Source organism: Chelon labrosus, assembly GCF_963514085.1.
Source record: "Chelon labrosus genome assembly, chromosome: 10".
NCBI lineage: Eukaryota > Metazoa > Chordata > Actinopteri > Mugiliformes > Mugilidae > Chelon > Chelon labrosus.
This window is the reverse complement of record NC_140360.1, coordinates 8,177,916-8,195,459: the sequence shown is the minus strand read 5'-3', so window position 1 is coordinate 8,195,459 and position 17,544 is coordinate 8,177,916. Positions and strand designations below refer to the sequence as shown.

The window sequence follows — 17,544 nt, the reverse complement described above, 5'->3', positions numbered from 1 at the left end:
TTTCCTTTCACCAGATTCAAGATATGGTAGCTATCCGACACACTGCCAGTAATGAGCAACAGCGCACCACCATGATTCTTCTCTGTGAGGACGGAAGCCTACGAATCTACATGGCCAATGTGGACAACACCTCATACTGGCTCCAGCCCTCGCTGCAGCCCAGCTGTGGCATCAGCATCATGAAACCGGTCCGCAAGCGCAAAGCTGCTGCTGCTAGTGAGTTTGAATCGCAGTTGTTTTTTTCTAATCCCAAAATATGTAAACGAGCAGATCTCAATAAATATGACGAACAGGAAATTGCTTGAAGACATAGTGTTTATACTGTTTGCCCGAAATGTTCTTAATTCTTTGCAATTCCTTTAAGCTACCCGGACCTCAAGCCAAGTGACATTCCCCGTGGACTTCTTTGAACACAACCAGCAACTGACGGAGGTGGAGTTTGGTGGTAATGACTTGCTGCAAGTCTACAATGGTCAGCAGATAAAACACAGGCTCAACTCCACAGGGATGTATGTGGCCAACACAAAGGTAGGGGAATGTTAACTTCGAGACACTGCTCGCTGTGCTTTTCTGTTATGTAATGAATCACAATCAGCCATGCATGAACTGGCCACCGTGATGGTGATAATGATGGTGATAATGTGTGTATTCTGTTTCTCTAGCCGGGAGGATTCACTGTGGAAGCGGTGAACAACAACAGTTCAATGGTGATGACAGGCATGCGGGTGCAGGTGGGCACTCAGGCCATCGAGAGGGCTCCTTCCTATGTGGAGGTCTTTGGCCGCACCATGCAGATAAACCTGACGAGAGCCCGCTGGTTTGACTTCCCCTTCACCAGAGAGGAGGCCCTGCAGGCTGACAAGAAGCTGTCCATATTTAGTAAGCTAAAGAGTGTGCAGTGAAATTTCTCTTTGCCTCCTTGCTACATAAAGTACTACTGAGTTTTAAAATCACTGTATTGTAATCCACCTTCCAAAGTTATTATATGTCGTCATGAAAACAGTTAGAACCATTCAATTATTAAGTCCAGTTAATTTTGTGCAATATCTACCTCGCTAAGCAATGCTGTGTTTGCTGATCTGAGTTGTTTCTATGATTTGATTTCGCTGAATTAGCTGCAAACTCTTCAGAAACATTCTCTGATCCAGTTTTGTCTTCCTGTTCATGTTAAAGTTGGAGCATCGGTCGACCCGGCTGGAGTCACCATGCTTGATTCAATCAAGATCTACGGTAAAACCAAGGAGCAGTTTGGCTGGCCTGAAGATCCACCAGAGGACTTCTCCTCTGCCTCAGTAAACAATGTTTGCAGTCCCAGTCTCAACCAGGGCAATGGCACCTCTGACGGAGACATAGCCACCCCAACTACAAGCAGTGGCACGGTGCTAGAGAGGTATGGGCTTCCTACTTTACAGTCTGTAAGATCATCGCAAGGTCTTTACTCTTCTCAGTCCGTTGTAGTTGTGTCAATCACACTCATGATCTAATGAGACAGCATGACCTAATCTAGTTTGGGTCGCCTTTCAACTAACCTATATCTACACAGTCAGTTTATGACATATTCAGACTGTAATGTCTTTCCTTTTTGTTCCTGCGTAAATAACATTTCTGTGGGCAAATGAGTCCGTTATATTTGTGTTATTTTTGCTTTAATGTGCTAATTAATGGTAATTTTCTGGATTAGCCCAAAAGAGTAATTTTCCTATAGTTTCTCATATGTTTTTAAGATGTTTTTTCCACACCCGTACTGTCCATATTTAAAGTAGCTTCATGAGGCCAGATAATGTTTTGGACAGTGGCAGTTGGGTTCTCTTTAGTGTTTCTGCATGGCTCTTGTGATCATCTTTTCTTGCATGCCTCTCTTTTGTTCAACTGAATCATTTAATTTCACTTGTTTCTTTCTGTGATCCTCACACTTATTTTTGTTCTTTTTCTTTTGCTCCCAAAAATACAATAAAAAGTTGTGAAACTGAGTCCTTATCAACCTTGGACCGGTTAGTAACTGCCCTTTCTCTGCTTGTTTGTGTGGTTTTGTGCATGTGTGCCAGTTTGTGTGTCCATGCCTGAGACTGTGAACATGCCATGCACCATCTCCATGCCTGCACAACAACAAAAGCATTTTTTCCTCACGACATGTACTCTTGCATTCAGTGTTGTTTGGCAATTTAGATTAGCAAAGGCTGGAACAGATTGAGAATGCCTTTTCTTGATTGATTGGTTGTGTTAGGGCAAAATCTACAGGAGAGCCAGAATTGATTTTCCCTTTCCATTTCAGGTTGGTGGTCAGCTCCCTTGAGGCTTTGGAAAGCTGCTTTGCAGTAGGCTCGTCTTGTGAAAAGGTAAATAATGACGATTCTTTATTGCCTTTAAAAGCGAATCAATGTCACAAATGAAAAGCTGTATGTTTAACTTTGCTGCTTTTGGGGAACATTGTTAATTCATGTTTTTAACTCTGCAGGAGAAAAACAAGTCTGCAGCACTGGAGTTGGCCACTTTACTCCTATCCATGCCGACCCCTGCAGGTGTGCAGCAGCAAACAAAGGGACTTCTTGCCAGCCTCCACACCAGCCGTACTGCTTACCACAACCACAAGGTAAAAAGAAATGTAGTGTTTTCTATGCTTCTGGTGTCTGAGGTGTTATTAGCACCAAATTTAAGAAGATTATTACTTCTTATCAGTTCATATTATTTAGGCTGTAAGATTAAGTGTCCATCCATTTTATTATCTATAATCTATATCCTGTAGAGGGTCGCTGTGGGCTGGAACTTGTCCCCCCTTACATTGTGCAGAGTACATACAATAAGTGACATATTTTCAAACGGTTAAAAGACAATAACTGAGGCAGAGAAAAAATGTAAAATGTAGAGAAACCACGTAAAATAACCTTCAAAAGACAGCAAATAAGTATTTTATTGTGTGAATAACTACATAAATGTTTATAGTTAGTGAATGAAATATATGAACACAAGTTTTTTTTTGAGGAACCACACTGTCAGAAGCCCGAAACTATCTCTAAGCTCAGTTCATCTGCATAATTTCTCGAGGACTGATTAAACTCTGTTCTGCCTCATCACTTCAGGACCAGTCCTTGCTGAGTAACGCGGTGCAGTGTCTGAACAGCTGCAGCCGCGAGGGCAGAGAGCTCGACCCTGATGTCTTCCAGAGGCTTGTGATCACTGCCCGCTCCATTGCAATCATGAGACCCAACAACCTGGTGCATTTCACAGAAACAAAATCAATGCACCACGAGTCTGGTAAGAAGCAGTTTTCTGTTGGTAATGTTGGCTAAGATGGTAGAAACCCATGTCATCTGTTAATCATTTATTGCTTTGATGTAAAATGCCAGAAGAAATGCATTTGAACAACTGTCGGCTTCTGATGTGGCAACTAAATAATGAACCTTTCAGACTAATTCATGTTCTCTTCTTAACTCAGAAATGACAGAAGATGGGCAAAAACACATGGATGGTGAAAGCTGTAATTTCATTGCACAGCTGATGAATAACTTCTGGAAGCTCCATGCCCTGAAACCAAAGAATGCCTTTCTCGCTCCTGCTTGTCTGCCTGGTAAGTGCAAATGCTGGGACCTCAACATTTCGCATTTACACTCAGTGATAAATAATGTGACTCATGTATAAATGATATGTAGATCATGTTAACGCAGTGCGTGCTCTTTTAGGGAGCTTGATTTGACTGTATTGTACACCTTACCAGAAAAACAAGACTCCCAGTGTGTGAATATGTGTTACTTCTTCTGCATTTAAGGTCTAACTCATGTGGAAGCCACAGTAAATGCTTTGGTCGACATAATCCATGCATACTGCACATGTGAACTGGATTACATCAACGTAGCCTCCAAAATCTACATGCAAATGTTACTGTGCCCTGTAAGTATAAAATATCTTTCGCTCACTAGATGTTTAATTTAATTAGTAATCAAGAAACTAACATATCGAATTTGTACCTTACCTATAATGTTTATAATTGTTTATTAAATGTTATGTTATTTCAAATAAATTTCAGGACACTGCTGTGAGCTTCGCTTGTAAGCAGGCTCTGATCAGAGTGCTTAGACCAAGAAACAAACGGCGTCACGTGACCCTTCCATCTCCTCCACGCTCCAACACACCCATGGGTAAGTTTGCTTAGGATTTGTGTGTATATTATATTGGATGTAATGTTTAATCTAGAGGAAATGGTGGCGTCTAGGCTTTTGAGTTCTAATATTCAGAGGTATTCGGAGATTTACAGATTCAAATCGATCTTTATTTGAAAGATCCGATATACATTCACTTATACATTCATAAAATCCTTAGATTGATTTTTTATATATATTTATTCCTGCATACTCTCAATAGAAATGTTGCTGCGCTCTCACAAGACATGTTTTGCACGAATAGTGTCACAAGACTGTGCACCAAGATTAGTCTGCGTGTGAGAGAGATCCAAAATGTGACATGATCCCACACTATTACTCAGAGAGCACCGTCAGGCCTGAAAGCTGATGCGTGGCAGCGTTTTAGTTAGTTAAAAAGTATGACGACAGAAAAGAACTGGACAAAAGTAAAGCCAGACGCAAGATGTGACAACTAGATGTAAAATGTTGTGGAAAAATACGACAAATATTTCTAAACAAATAGATGTTGAGTCGAATCATTTCTGGAAATCATTCCCCAGCCCTAATTAGGAGTCCAAAGGAAACAAAAGGATTCAGTTCTCTAAAAGTTTGTTGTCGATTTCCTTTGTAGGAGACAAGGATGATGACGATGACGATGACGCAGATGACAAAATGCAGTCATCGGTGCTCACTGGGGGAGAAGAAGGTCGACAGGAGAGCCAAGAGCAGAATGAAGTTGACCACAACGACTTTGAGATGGTGGTTAGTCAAAGATGACATAAATAAAGTCTGTTTGATATTATGCTAGCATTGCTTACATAGTCGTAGGAGAGTAATGGATAACACGCTGTCTTCACAGTCCGAGTCAATGGTCTTGGAGACTGCAGAGAATGTCAACAATGGAAATCCATCTCCACTGGAGGCTCTGCTGGCTGGAGCTGAGGGTTTCCCCCCCATGCTGGACATCCCTCCTGATGCAGATGATGAAACTATGGTAGAGCTGGCAATTGCTCTGAGTCTTCAGCAAGATCAACAAGGCGAGTAGCCACAAAATTGCAAAATTAAATAATGAATGCGTGCTTTTATAGATTTTATACTGGTCCCGCATTTAGAGAGGTCAATATTTGGTGCTGAAACTTACTTTTTGACATTTTTAGGCAGTAGCAGTAGTGCACTTGGCCTTCAGAGCCTTGGCCTGTCTGGCCAGGCCCCAAGCTCCTCTTCACTGGATGCTGGCACCCTTTCAGACACAACTGCTTCAGGTAATTAGAGCGTCTCCATGATGGTACGCGATGGTATGTTTTAATAACTACAAGTTCACAGAAATAATATACCACCACCCTATCAGTCCTACGTATTCTGAAATTAAAGCAGTTCTTTCTCGTGTTTTGTCATATTTTCTCAAGTATCTATAAGATAGTTGACCATACATTTTTATATCACACTGCCCACAGTAGGTTCAGCAGAAACGACTAATCATGGAAGGTTGAAGTGTTTTGCTTGTGCTGCATGCTTTTTGTGTTGTTGGTGCACAAGTATAAAGTAAGGTCATGTATCCTGGCCAGATGACGGTGGTGTATTTACCGTTACAGCTATTGCTATGATTTCAGCCCCGGCATCAGATGATGAGGGCAGCACAGCTGCTACTGATGGCTCTACTTTGCGGACCTCCCCAGCTGAGCACGGAGGCAGTGTGGGCTCAGAGAGTGGAGGTTCTGCTATCGACTCTGTAGCAGGGGAACACAGTGGTGGGTGATTTTTAATAAAACAGGCCAATCTAAATATTGAAATCATTTTATAGATAGTATCTGTAAACTTGCAGAGTGATTATGTCTGTTTTGTGCTATTAATCAGTTTTCTCTCATATCTAACAAACTTCTGAATACAGTAGTTTTTTGTTTATTTAAAATACACTCCATATCTTATCCTTCTGTTTCCCCCATGGCTCATGTTACACATTTAAGTCCGAAGGTTGATCTTAAAGAAGCACATATCAGTTTTTCACATACTTACATACATTGTCATGTTTCACTTTCCCTCATGACTTTTGTCCATGTATTTGTGCAGTGTCAGGACGCAGCAGTGCATATGGAGATACAACAGTGGAGGGCCACCCGGCAGGTCCAGGCAGTGTCAGTTCCAGTACTGGAGCCATCAGTACCACCACAGCCCAGCAGGAAGGAGAAGGCTCAGAAGGAGAAGGAGAGACAGAGGGAGACATCCACACAAGCAACAGGTCAGACTCCTGCTGACAACAAGACATATTCCAGTAGATACCACACGGTCAAATCAGATTTTAGAAGTAAATTTATTCACTGACGTTGTCTTTGTGTCATTAGGTTGCACATGGTTCGTCTTATGCTTCTGGAGCGGTTGCTTCAGCACCTTTCTCAGCTCCATAATGTAGGAGGAGTTCAAGCCATCCCGTACATGCAAGTTATCCTTATGCTGACCTCTGACCTTGATGGTGAGGATGAAAAGGATAAGGGTGCCTTGGATGACCTGCTTGCACAGCTCATTGCCGAGCTTGGCATGCACAAGAAGGTAACCATGGTCTCCTGTGATGAGTCAGGCTCATAAATTGGCATCGTTTTACTGAGTCCTTGTTGTTTGTCTTCAGGACGTGTCCAAGAAGAATGAACGGAGCTCCATCAACGAAGTTCACCTGGTTATCATGAGGCTGCTCAGTGTCTTCATGTCTCGAACCAAGTCTGGCTCCAAATCTTCTTCGGAGGTACATCGTCAATATTATAAATGTTGTATAAAAGTGTGAAAACAGTTAATTTCCAGTAGAATATATTACATTAAACCAGTACCAGCTGAACACCTAGTTAAACAGGACTTGCTTCCACTGCCCACTGCTCGTGCAAATGCAAATTAGTTCTACTTTGAACATCATGAATTCTGACTTTTCCCTCTTTCTGTCCTCTAGTCATCCTCCCTGATATCCAATGCCACAGCGACTGCCTTGCTCAGCCTGGGTGCTATTGACTACTGTCTCCACGTGCTCAAGTCGCTCCTGGAGTTCTGGAAGAGCCAACAGGGTGAAGAGGAGCCAGTGACCACCAGCCAGCTCCTCCGCACACACACAGCCGCCTCCCCCCCTGACATGAGCCCTTTCTTCCTGCGGCAATATGTCAAGGTATCGGACAACAAAACATGCCTTTAAACTTTACAAGGATTATTTTCTTTGAAGGAATGTTGATGTAAACTTATTGTGTTGTTTCTGATCCAGGGACATGCTGCAGATGTGTTTGAAGCTTACTCCCAGCTGTTAACTGAAATGGTGCTCCGGCTGCCGTATCAGATAAAGAAGATTGCTGACACCAACCCACGCATCCCACCTCCTGTATTTGACCACTCATGGTTCTACTATCTGTCTGAAGTAAGTCGTTGACTCCATTTATCAGTTGTGTGTCTTTGCAGTAAACATAAACACTAATCCCTTATTCTCTCCCATTTCCTTTCAGTATCTGATGATCCAGCAGACGCCATTCGTCAGGAGGCAAGTCAGAAAGCTGTTGCTGTTTATCTGCGGGTCAAAGGAGAAATATCGTCAGCTGCGAGATCTGCACACCCTTGATTCCCATGTTCGCAGCATTAAGAAGCTTCTGGAGGAGCAGGGCATCTTCCTCAGGGCTGGCGTGGTCACTGCCACATCTGGCTCAGCTCTACAGTACGACACACTCATCAGTCTGGTGAGTGTTCTTTGATTAGACAATGAATTCTTCCTTTTTTCTGTATCCATGATCTGTTGCATCAATCAGTTGCTGTAAAAACATTTTATTACTTCTTGTGCTTCTCGTTGCAGATGGAACACCTAAAAGCCTGTGCTGAAATTGCCACTCAGAGGACGATCAACTGGCAGAAGTTCTGCATGAAGGATGACTGTAAGTTATTTCAGATAATGTTTTTTCGGTGAAAACAAACAAGCCCTTGAGGTAAATATTATTAACATTGATCATATCTTTCTTTCTCTTTGCTGTCCAGCTGTGTTATACTTCCTGCTTCAGGTCAGCTTCCTAGTGGATGAGGGCGTGTCCCCGGTTCTACTGCAGCTCCTCTCCTGTGCTCTGTGTGGCAGCAAAGTGCTGGCCACCTCCTCCACCTCCTCTTCGTCATTCTCAGGAGGAGGCTCTGGTAGTGGCGGACAGACAGGAGGCTCTCAGTCCTCTCAGAGCAAGTCCTCCAGTAAAAAGAGCAAAAAAGAGGACAAAGAAAAAGACAAAGAGGGTAAGATGGCGAAACAGACTTTCTCGTACTTCCTACTAATTCTGCTTGTTCAGATGCTCAGCAAATATGAGAGTCTGGAAGGCCTTTCAGCCTTTCAATGACCAGAACAAGATAAGATTTTGGATGGTCACTACTAGTGCCTTGACTGAATTATATTTCTTTGACTGATCACAGGAGATGGAGTTGGCAGCCAGGAGGATCAGCTGTGTATGGCTCTGGTCAGTCAGCTTAACAAGTTTGCAGACAAGGAGACTCTCATCCAGTTCTTGCGCTGCTTCCTGCTCGAGTCAAACTCATCTGCTGTGCGCTGGCAAGCCCACTGCTTGGCGCTTCATATCTACAGGTACTCTTGAAACACTTTTAGGAGGACAGTGTAGTTTTGTCCAAAATATTCTCAAAAATATATCTTGTTTTGTCTCAAAAGGCCAGTCTGAACGACTCTGTAGCACCCTGTAGCACCCATAAACCAACGATGGACTTAATTTAGAACAAGCATGACTAATTAATTGAATGGTGAAATAAAACCCTGGCTGGTAGCTAACGTGTGAATATCTCTGCAGAAACTCCAGCAAATCCCAGCAGGAGCTGCTGCTTGAACTGACTTGGGCCATCTGGCCAGAGCTCCCTGCATACGGGCGCAAAGCTGCCCAGTTTGTCGACCTACTTGGATACTTCTCACTCAAAACCCCTCAAACAGAGAAAAAGGTTTGATTTACTGATTTATTTTTGAATCCCTGCATCCTGTGAGGTCTTTTCCTGTATGCGTCAGTACTGTCTCCATGTCATCTGGTTATACTTTGTAGTTTTTCTTTTTCACATAGAAATCCTGGGATAATGACATGCTGTCACAGTGATGATGGTAAAAAAGTATTTTGTTGCTTTTTTTTTCTTTTCCAGCTGAAGGAGTATTCCCAGAAAGCTGTGGAAATCCTGAGGGCACAGAATCATATCCTGACAAATCACCCCAACTCCAACATCTACAAGTATGTGTACAAAAACCCACTGTTATAGCAAGGAGGATGCAATTTGAAGTAGTGTGCATCATCTACAATAATTACTTGTTTCTCCTGCAGCACTCTCTCTGGTTTGGTGGAGTTCGATGGCTTTTTCCTAGAGAGTGACCCCTGCTTGGTGTGCAACAATCCAGAAGTTCCCTTCTCAGTAAGTGCATCAGTTTTTATAATTTTTCAATTGATTAAGTGTTTTTGGGGTTAGAATTATCAACACAAGGTTTAACATTCATGCTCATCTATCTGTAATTATACTACTGGTTACACAACTTGTGACAGAAAAGAAGACAAAACCCTGCTTAGACATCGCTGCCACAAACAATACCTGTTTTATTTTTTAAACGTTGTCTTGCGTGTCTTCTTTTTGTCCTCCAGAATATAAAACTGTCATCCATCAAAGTGGACACCCGCTACACCACCACGCAGCAGGTTGTCAAGCTCATTGGCAGCCACACCATCAGCAAAGTCACAGTGAAGATCGGTGACCTCAAACGCACCAAGATGGTCCGCACCATCAATCTCTATTACAACAACAGGACTGTTCAGGCCATCGTGGAGCTGAAGAATAAGTATGTTTCGGGAAAACAACTGCTCCTCTTTCTTTTTCAGTACCATTCTCATTTATTTATTATTTGACATTAATCTTTTATGCTGCAAAGATTACATAGTGGCCATTTGCCAAAGATAAAGCTCTACTATGTTTTTTTTTAGGCCTGCTCGTTGGCACAAAGCCAAGAAAGTTCAGCTAACTCCAGGACAGACAGAAGTGAAGATTGACCTTCCCTTACCTATCGTCGCATCCAACCTGATGATTGAGTTTTCGGACTTCTACGAGAACTACCAGGCCTCCACTGAGACGCTGCAGTGTCCACGCTGCAGTGCTTCAGTGCCTGCCAACCCTGGGGTGTGTGGCAACTGTGGGGAGAACGTGTACCAGTGCCACAAGTGCAGGTGGGTTTCCTCTGCAGTTAGTAAAGGTAATAAATAATTGGAGACATTTAAGTTGGTTGGATTTTTATGTGGTTGTTGTGTTTTTTTAGGTCTATCAACTATGATGAAAAAGACCCCTTCCTGTGCAACGCCTGTGGATTTTGCAAATACGCCCGGTTTGACTTCATGCTCTATGCTAAACCATGCTGTGCTGTGGATCCCATTGAGAATGAGGAAGACAGGAAAAAGGTAAGAAGCAATTCATGAAAAAGAAAGGATTAAAGAATGACCATACCGTCCTAGTTAGTGAATTAGTGGAGCCATTTCTGTTCCTCTACATTACCTGTACTTCTTCCTCCAGGCTGTCACCAACATCAACACCCTGCTGGACAAAGCTGACAGGGTCTACCACCAGCTGATGGGGCACAGACCCCAACTGGAGAGCCTCTTGTCTAAAGTCAATGAGGCAGCACCAGAGAAGCCCCAGGTCAGTTTAAACAGGCACCTGTTTGATGAGAAAGCGTTACATTACTAATGTTACGGAAGTATCTTTGATGACATTTGCCATCACCTGAAGTTCATGAGACGCAGAATTTCTTCTGATACTTGTTTCATCTGTGGTATTTTGTCTCTTCCTTTGTTGCTCTCAGGATGACACGGGGGCAGGTGCAGGACTTGGTACATCCTCTGCTAATGTGAACAGATACATTCAGCAGCTGGCCCAAGAGTACAGTGGAGACTGCAAGACATCGTTTGATGAACTCTCCAAGATTATACAGGTTAATTACTTTACACTTAATTACACTAGTAAAGATAAAACTTTTTTTTTCCTGCGCACATATAATTGTGTCCCTTTTCTCCTTGTTTACAGAAAGTGCTTGCGTCTCGTAAAGAGCTCTTGGAGTATGATCTGCAGCAGAGAGAGGCCGCCACCAAGTCGTCCCGTAGCAGCAGTAGCCATCAGCCCACCTTCACCGCCAGTCAGTATCGAGCCCTGTCCGTGCTCGGCTGCGGCCACACGTCTTCAACCAAGTGTTACGGCTGTGCTTCAGCTGTCACGGGTCACTGCATCACACTGCTGCGAGCGCTGGCCACCAATCCAGCCCTCCGACAGATCCTGGTCCTCCAGGGTCTCATCCGTGAGCTGTTTGAGTACAACTTGCGTAGAGGCACAGCCGCCATGCGGGAAGAGGTGCGCCAGCTGGTCTGTCTCCTCACGAGGTATGTCCCTCCTTCACATGTCCTCTTGTATTTAAGAGAAAGTTTATTGATAAGTTAATTCCAGTTTTGAAGTGATGATTAATAATTGTTCTGACTCTCATATTTTCCTGGTTTAGAGATCATCCAGAAGCCACTCAGCAGATGAACGACCTCATCATTGCCAAGGTGTCAGCTGCCCTCAAAGGTCACTGGGCAAATCCTGACCTGGTATGTCACTCTGCGTATCCTAGTGGAAACTGAATAATTAAAATGAAATAAACACTGTGATTCTCTTTTTGTCTTAACATCAGAGAGAGAGTTAAGCAGTTTACCTTTGAAGAAGAGTTTTCAGTTTTAATTTGAACATGCTTTCTCTTTTTCCATCAGGTCAGTAATTTGCAGTATGAAATGCTGCTGCTGACAGACTCCATTTCAAAAGAGGGAGGATGCTGGGAGCTACGTTTACGTTGTGGTGAGCGAGAGAGCAATTTTGTCTCTTTAACACCTGGAACTGTCTCTGCAGATTTGACTGACTGCAATTCAGATCTATGTCTAATAGTTTTGTATTTTTTTGTCCACCTGTAGCCCTCAGTCTGTTCCTCATGTCAGTGAATATAAAGACACCTGTCGTGGTTGAGAACATCACTCTCATGTGCCTGAGAATCCTGCAAAAGCTGATTAAGCCCCCTGCTCCCACTAGCAAGAAGAACAAGGTAAATGTTCTGTAACTTTAATTTAGCTCTTCATTACGTCTGGTTTTCATCTGCCCAGACTGAAATGCCTTTGATGACCAAGCAATCATGGAAAAACTCATGGCATTTGTGGCTTGTTTTAAATTCACACACCATTATGTGAAATGCGTCAGATACCATGTGATTGTATTTCTTACACAGATATTTATACATGTGTTTTGTTTTTAAAGGATGCTGCTATTGAGTCCCTGACCACAGTGAGGCCCTACAGTAATGAAATCCATGCACAGGCTCAACTCTGGCTCAAGAAAGATCCCAAAGCATCTTATGAGGCCTGGAAAAAGTGTCTCCCAGCAAGATGTAAGTACTGTCTGACGAAATGATCAGTACAGCAGTACGTCTGTGATGGTGTAACAAGACATTAGCTTCTCACCATTGACCTTATTTTCATGACCACAGGCCAGGAAGCGGTGTCAAAGCCTCAGGGGAAGACTGAGCTACGCAAGCAGTATCTGTTAGAGAAGTATGTGTGGAAGTGGAAGCAGTTTGTGGGCTCCAGAAAGGGTGAAGGTCTCTTCCCTCGGCTGCTCAAACTTAGCCACAACAACTGGCTGCGGCAGGTAAAAAAAAAACAAAAAAAGTAGTTTAGTTATATGAGAGAACTGTTCTTGTAACTACACAAAAGAGAGACTCGAAGTATTTCTGTCAAATTATAAAATTGTTGACTCAATTTCTTATTTGTGGCAGGTTCTTTTCACGCCCGCCACCCAGGCTGCAAGACAGGCAGCTTGCACCATCGTGGAGGCACTTACAACAATCCCCAGTCGCAAGCAACAGGTCCTGGACCTGCTCACCAGGTATGAGTCTGATGTATTTATATATTTTACATAAAATGAGACCACGTGACGCGTTCCTTAATACAAAATGTTTGTATAAGATGAAATAATCCATGAAAGGCTTATTTTGTTTTTAGGGCAATATAGCAACAAATCTCATTGCAAATATACCACTTTTACGTGGATTTATTAATCTTAATTGCTATTGATATATCAATGTATTGACCAGCCTCAATAATCCAGTATTGGTCAGGCAGTATAGTTTGAATTGCTGACATTAATAAATATGTTTCAGCAATAATGGAACTATATTGATAGAGAACTTGTCACCTGCTTCTCGTCTTTACTGGATCTATAAATATGTTTGACAGAAGTTAAACATTATCTATGTTTCTGTCAGTTACCTGGATGAGCTGAGTGTGGCGGGAGAGTGTGCAGTGGAGTACCTGGGTCTGTACCAGAAGCTGATCAAACCAACACACTGGAAGGTTTACCTGGCTGCCCGTGGGGTCCTGCCCTACATTGGTAACTTGATCACCAAGGTAATGCCTCAGAGTTTAACATTAAGTTGCATTAGATGTAGTAAAAGTGATGAAAATCTGACCTTCAGTCTCATTGATGCGTTGTTGTCCATCTTGTTGTTTATCTGTATTAATATCAAATATAACTTTAGAACCACTGAAATGCCAGTATCTTGCATCGACTATAAGATGTTTGAAGTTCGATTTCTGTTTATTTCTCTAAACAGGAAATAGCTAATCTGCTGGCTCTTGAGGAGGCTACACTGAGCACAGACTTGCAGCAAGGCTACGCCCTCAAGAGCTTGACTGGTATGTCACTTCTTCTACCCTTGATTTCAGAAAAATTAGACACAGCAGAGACTTTCATCACGATTACAGGATAAATTACCATGGTTATTTTACATTAGGCTAGATTCAAATATTCAGTTGCACTTAATCACATGATTCCACAGTTAATTTATGTTAATGCAACTTTTTAAGTATCTGTTTTAAATGTATCTGAAATAAATAGATTGTAACCCCTAAGTGAACTTTAGGCTGATTTATTTTAATACCACATGTAAAGTTCTGGCGCATTGTTTTGTGATCGTTTGCCATCTTTTTCTGACCATTGAAATTATTTCTGTGTGTTTGGTGCCACTGTAGGATTGCTCTCTTCTTTCGTGGAGGTGGAGTCCATTAAGCGGCATTTCAAAAGTAGGCTGGTCGGCACGGTGCTCAACGGTTACCTGTGTCTGAGGAAGTTGGTGGTACAGCGCACAAAACTCATTGATGAGACTCAGGACATGCTTCTGGAGATGCTTGAAGACATGACGACAGGTCTGCACTGACTCCTGCTCAAAGAATATAAGCATGTCACAAATGTTATTGTTCGTGCCATCGTTTTGTTCTTTTAATAAATTAACTGTAAATTATTGTGCCGTTCACAGGTACCGAGTCAGAAACCAAAGCCTTCATGGCAGTGTGCATTGAGACTGCAAAGCGGTACAACCTGGATGACTACAGGACACCTGTGTTCATTTTTGAGAGACTGTGCAGTATCATCTATCCTGTGAGTTGAAATGATAAATGCATCAATCAAACGACAGAAATATTCAACAGTGACAAATAAAAGCTGACACAAGACAGTCAAATTCTCCAGAACAATGGCGCTCATGTGCCTTCATTTTGGGGCGTTTGTTTTGTTCTTTTTAGGAAGAGAATGAGGTGACGGAGTTCTTTGTGACCCTGGAGAAGGATCCTCAGCAGGAGGACTTCCTGCAGGGCCGCATGCCAGGAAACCCATACAGCAGCAACGAGCCTGGCATCGGCCCACTAATGAGGGACATCAAGAACAAGATCTGCCAAGACTGCGACCTGGTGGCGCTGCTAGAAGATGACAGTGGCATGGAGGTAAAATGAGTTTGCACTTGAGTCACTTTGTTTGCTTGGTGCTGGCTGCTTTTATCAACAAGCTGCTGTTTCCCATGTAAGTTGACATAGTGCAAGACATTTATTAGATTTCGCTGTGTTTTTCCCTCAGCTTCTGGTGAACAACAAAATCATTAGTTTGGATCTGTCAGTGGCGGAGGTCTACAAAAAAGTGTGGTGCCCTACAAATGAGGTTAGTGTCCTAGTTGAATTTGTCATTGAATGAATTAAACTCTTAAGAACACGTGGAACTGGTTAGATTGTCTTTTTCATGGTTTATGTTGTCTTTTTTCCCCCAAGGGTGAGCCGATGAGGATCATCTATCGAATGAGAGGTCTTCTTGGAGATGCAACTGAGGAGTTCATAGAGTCACTGGACTCAACCACAGGTTTGATTTCCTGTTCATTCACTCTATGTTTGTAATTCAGAGACGGGCGTAGTTTCTCCAACAGTTTTTCCTTCTAAATATCAAATCTGCTTTATCTGTCTTGATTGCAGACGAGGAGGAGGACGATGAGGAAGTGTACAAGATGGCAGGAGTCATGGCGCAGTGTGGAGGACTGGAGTGTATGCTCAACCGGCTGTCTGGAATCAAAGATTTTAAACAAGGAAGACATCTGCTCACTGTAAGCCCGTACTTTCTGTCCATCTGGGATAAGCGGAATTAATTACAGTCATCAGGAAGGCTTTGCTCAAAGACGTTATTGTTCTGCAGCCGGGTTGACCATTGTGCCTCTGTCTGTCAGGTTTTGCTGAAGTTGTTCAGCTATTGTGTGAAGGTGAAGATCAACAGGCAGCAGCTTGTTAAACCGGAGATGAACACACTCAACGTCATGCTGGGAACTCTAAACCTGGTGAGTAGTCCGATGAATACAGCGTTTTGTGAGGAGGGTGAGTCAGATCAACTTAAATAGATCCTTTGTTGGTCGGCTGAACCACTAACCAGAGGCTGCTATCGTTGGTTGGACAGATATCGGTCATGTTTCAGAAAGTTCTGTTTACATGTCATGTTTCCTTCAGGCTTTAGTGGCAGAGCAGGAGAGTAAGGACAGCGGTGGAGCCTCCATTGCAGAGCAGGTTCTGAGCATCATGGAGATTATTCTGGATGAAGCCAATGCTGAAATTTCAGAGGACAAGGTATGATTCCAAGAATACTGAGGTTTTAGATCAACATACAACTATGAAAGTCTGATTTTTGATTGAAATGTGATGTGGTTTGTCTTTCGCAGGGCAACCTTCTGCTCACAGGAGACAAGGACCAGCTCGTCATGCTGTTAGACCAGATCAACACCCCGTTCGTGCGCTCCAACCCCAGCGTGCTGCAGGGCCTGCTGCGCATCATTCCATACCTGTCCTTTGGTGAACTGGAAAAGATGAGGATTTTGGTGGAACGCTTCAAACCATGTTGCAGCTTTGACAAGTGGGTGTCGACCCTCATAGATTTGACGCTTTCAGTCTTTTGAATAGATCAAAATGCAGCCGTTACAAGAAAGCTGTTAAATTGTCGAATCGTACTTCTTCAGATGTTGTTTGGATATTAAAGGAAAGTTGTCCTTTGTTTTCTAAGGTACGACGAAGAGCACAGTGCAGACGACAAAGTGTTTTTGGATTGCTTCTGTAAAATCGCTGCTGGAATCAAAAACAACAGCAACGGCCATCAGCTGAAGGATCTCATTCTCCAGAAAGGAATCACACAGAGTGCACTTGACTACATGAAGAAACATATCCCCAATGCCAAAAAGTAGGAACTCTTGCAGATTCAAGTGCCTGAACAAAGTCCATCAGAAGCTTTGGTAGTATTAAGTACACTTAACTAGATTTTTGAGAACATAATTTCTTGTTTTTCCTCTCGTCAGTCTTGATGCAGATGTCTGGAAGAAGTTCCTCTCTAGACCAGCTCTACCCTTCATTCTCAGGCTGCTCCGTGGTTTGGCTACCCAGCATCCCCCCACACAGGTACAGATAAACTCCACTGGAGTCACCCTCCTTCCTCATAGAGAGGAATAGTCACCAGATTCATCTTTTATCACTTAAACTAACAAACAACATGGCTGGATGTCGTCTTTTTTTTTTCTAGGTGCTGATAGGCACAGATTCAATAACCAACTTGCACAAGCTGGAGCAGGTATCCAGTGACGAAGGCATTGGGACTCTAGCAGAGAACCTCCTAGAGGCGCTGAGGGAGCACAGTGACGTCAACCTGAAGATTGACGCAGCCCGCAGAGAGACCAGAGCTGAGAAGAAGCGTATGGCAATGGCCATGAGACAGAAGGCTCTGGGAACTCTGGGCATGACGGTAGTCTCTTTGCGTTTCGTTGTTGTAAATTCACAGTTCACGGTTCAATAGCTGCTTCTCCAGACGCTAGTCCTGAGCAGTAATGTTTTATTTAATGTGTCTTTCATGTGTTTTCCTCTCAGACCAATGAGAAGGGGCAGGTGGTGACGAAGACGTCGCTGTTAAAGCAAATGGAGGAGCTGATAGAGGAGCCGGGATTGACCTGCTGTATCTGTAGAGAAGGTTACAAGTTCCAGGTACATAAAGATAAATGGTATACCAGGTATCAAATGAATTTCAGTCTTCTGTGGTGTTTTGAATT

At 43.0% G+C, this 17,544-nt stretch overlaps 1 protein-coding gene across 7 annotated transcripts in view; it reads left to right on the top strand.

The window, feature by feature from the left end:
- Positions 1–17,544, top strand: part of ubr4 (ubiquitin protein ligase E3 component n-recognin 4) — a 43,875-nt gene that overhangs the window by 22,076 nt on the left and 4,255 nt on the right. For 4 of the 7 annotated variants that reach the window (XM_084554309.1, XM_084554314.1, XM_084554312.1 and 1 more), the window contains 54 exons: positions 15–216; positions 365–528; positions 663–879; positions 1,174–1,390; positions 1,959–1,991; positions 2,273–2,336; positions 2,456–2,590; positions 3,078–3,252; positions 3,434–3,565; positions 3,764–3,885; positions 4,022–4,133; positions 4,747–4,877; positions 4,975–5,152; positions 5,273–5,377; positions 5,726–5,863; positions 6,183–6,351; positions 6,455–6,659; positions 6,736–6,849; positions 7,048–7,257; positions 7,351–7,500; positions 7,586–7,813; positions 7,927–8,005; positions 8,106–8,348; positions 8,523–8,691; positions 8,909–9,053; positions 9,246–9,331; positions 9,422–9,509; positions 9,734–9,927; positions 10,070–10,309; positions 10,399–10,537; positions 10,650–10,775; positions 10,939–11,067; positions 11,160–11,509; positions 11,626–11,716; positions 11,876–11,960; positions 12,074–12,201; positions 12,411–12,540; positions 12,640–12,800; positions 12,928–13,037; positions 13,417–13,558; positions 13,765–13,846; positions 14,183–14,356; positions 14,467–14,588; positions 14,732–14,929; positions 15,060–15,140; positions 15,248–15,335; positions 15,446–15,573; positions 15,694–15,801; positions 15,968–16,084; positions 16,177–16,367; positions 16,515–16,688; positions 16,804–16,903; positions 17,025–17,243; positions 17,366–17,479. In XM_084554309.1, coding sequence (XP_084410435.1) covers positions 15–216; positions 365–528; positions 663–879; positions 1,174–1,390; positions 1,959–1,991; positions 2,273–2,336; positions 2,456–2,590; positions 3,078–3,252; positions 3,434–3,565; positions 3,764–3,885; positions 4,022–4,133; positions 4,747–4,877; positions 4,975–5,152; positions 5,273–5,377; positions 5,726–5,863; positions 6,183–6,351; positions 6,455–6,659; positions 6,736–6,849; positions 7,048–7,257; positions 7,351–7,500; positions 7,586–7,813; positions 7,927–8,005; positions 8,106–8,348; positions 8,523–8,691; positions 8,909–9,053; positions 9,246–9,331; positions 9,422–9,509; positions 9,734–9,927; positions 10,070–10,309; positions 10,399–10,537; positions 10,650–10,775; positions 10,939–11,067; positions 11,160–11,509; positions 11,626–11,716; positions 11,876–11,960; positions 12,074–12,201; positions 12,411–12,540; positions 12,640–12,800; positions 12,928–13,037; positions 13,417–13,558; positions 13,765–13,846; positions 14,183–14,356; positions 14,467–14,588; positions 14,732–14,929; positions 15,060–15,140; positions 15,248–15,335; positions 15,446–15,573; positions 15,694–15,801; positions 15,968–16,084; positions 16,177–16,367; positions 16,515–16,688; positions 16,804–16,903; positions 17,025–17,243; positions 17,366–17,479 — 7,932 coding nt within the window. The remainder of the gene's footprint in view (positions 1–14; positions 217–364; positions 529–662; positions 880–1,173; positions 1,391–1,958; positions 1,992–2,272; positions 2,337–2,455; positions 2,591–3,077; positions 3,253–3,433; positions 3,566–3,763; positions 3,886–4,021; positions 4,134–4,746; positions 4,878–4,974; positions 5,153–5,272; positions 5,378–5,725; positions 5,864–6,182; positions 6,352–6,454; positions 6,660–6,735; positions 6,850–7,047; positions 7,258–7,350; positions 7,501–7,585; positions 7,814–7,926; positions 8,006–8,105; positions 8,349–8,522; positions 8,692–8,908; positions 9,054–9,245; positions 9,332–9,421; positions 9,510–9,733; positions 9,928–10,069; positions 10,310–10,398; positions 10,538–10,649; positions 10,776–10,938; positions 11,068–11,159; positions 11,510–11,625; positions 11,717–11,875; positions 11,961–12,073; positions 12,202–12,410; positions 12,541–12,639; positions 12,801–12,927; positions 13,038–13,416; positions 13,559–13,764; positions 13,847–14,182; positions 14,357–14,466; positions 14,589–14,731; positions 14,930–15,059; positions 15,141–15,247; positions 15,336–15,445; positions 15,574–15,693; positions 15,802–15,967; positions 16,085–16,176; positions 16,368–16,514; positions 16,689–16,803; positions 16,904–17,024; positions 17,244–17,365; positions 17,480–17,544) is intronic. The other 3 variants (XM_084554315.1, XM_084554311.1, XM_084554310.1) reach the window with 2 other exon arrangements.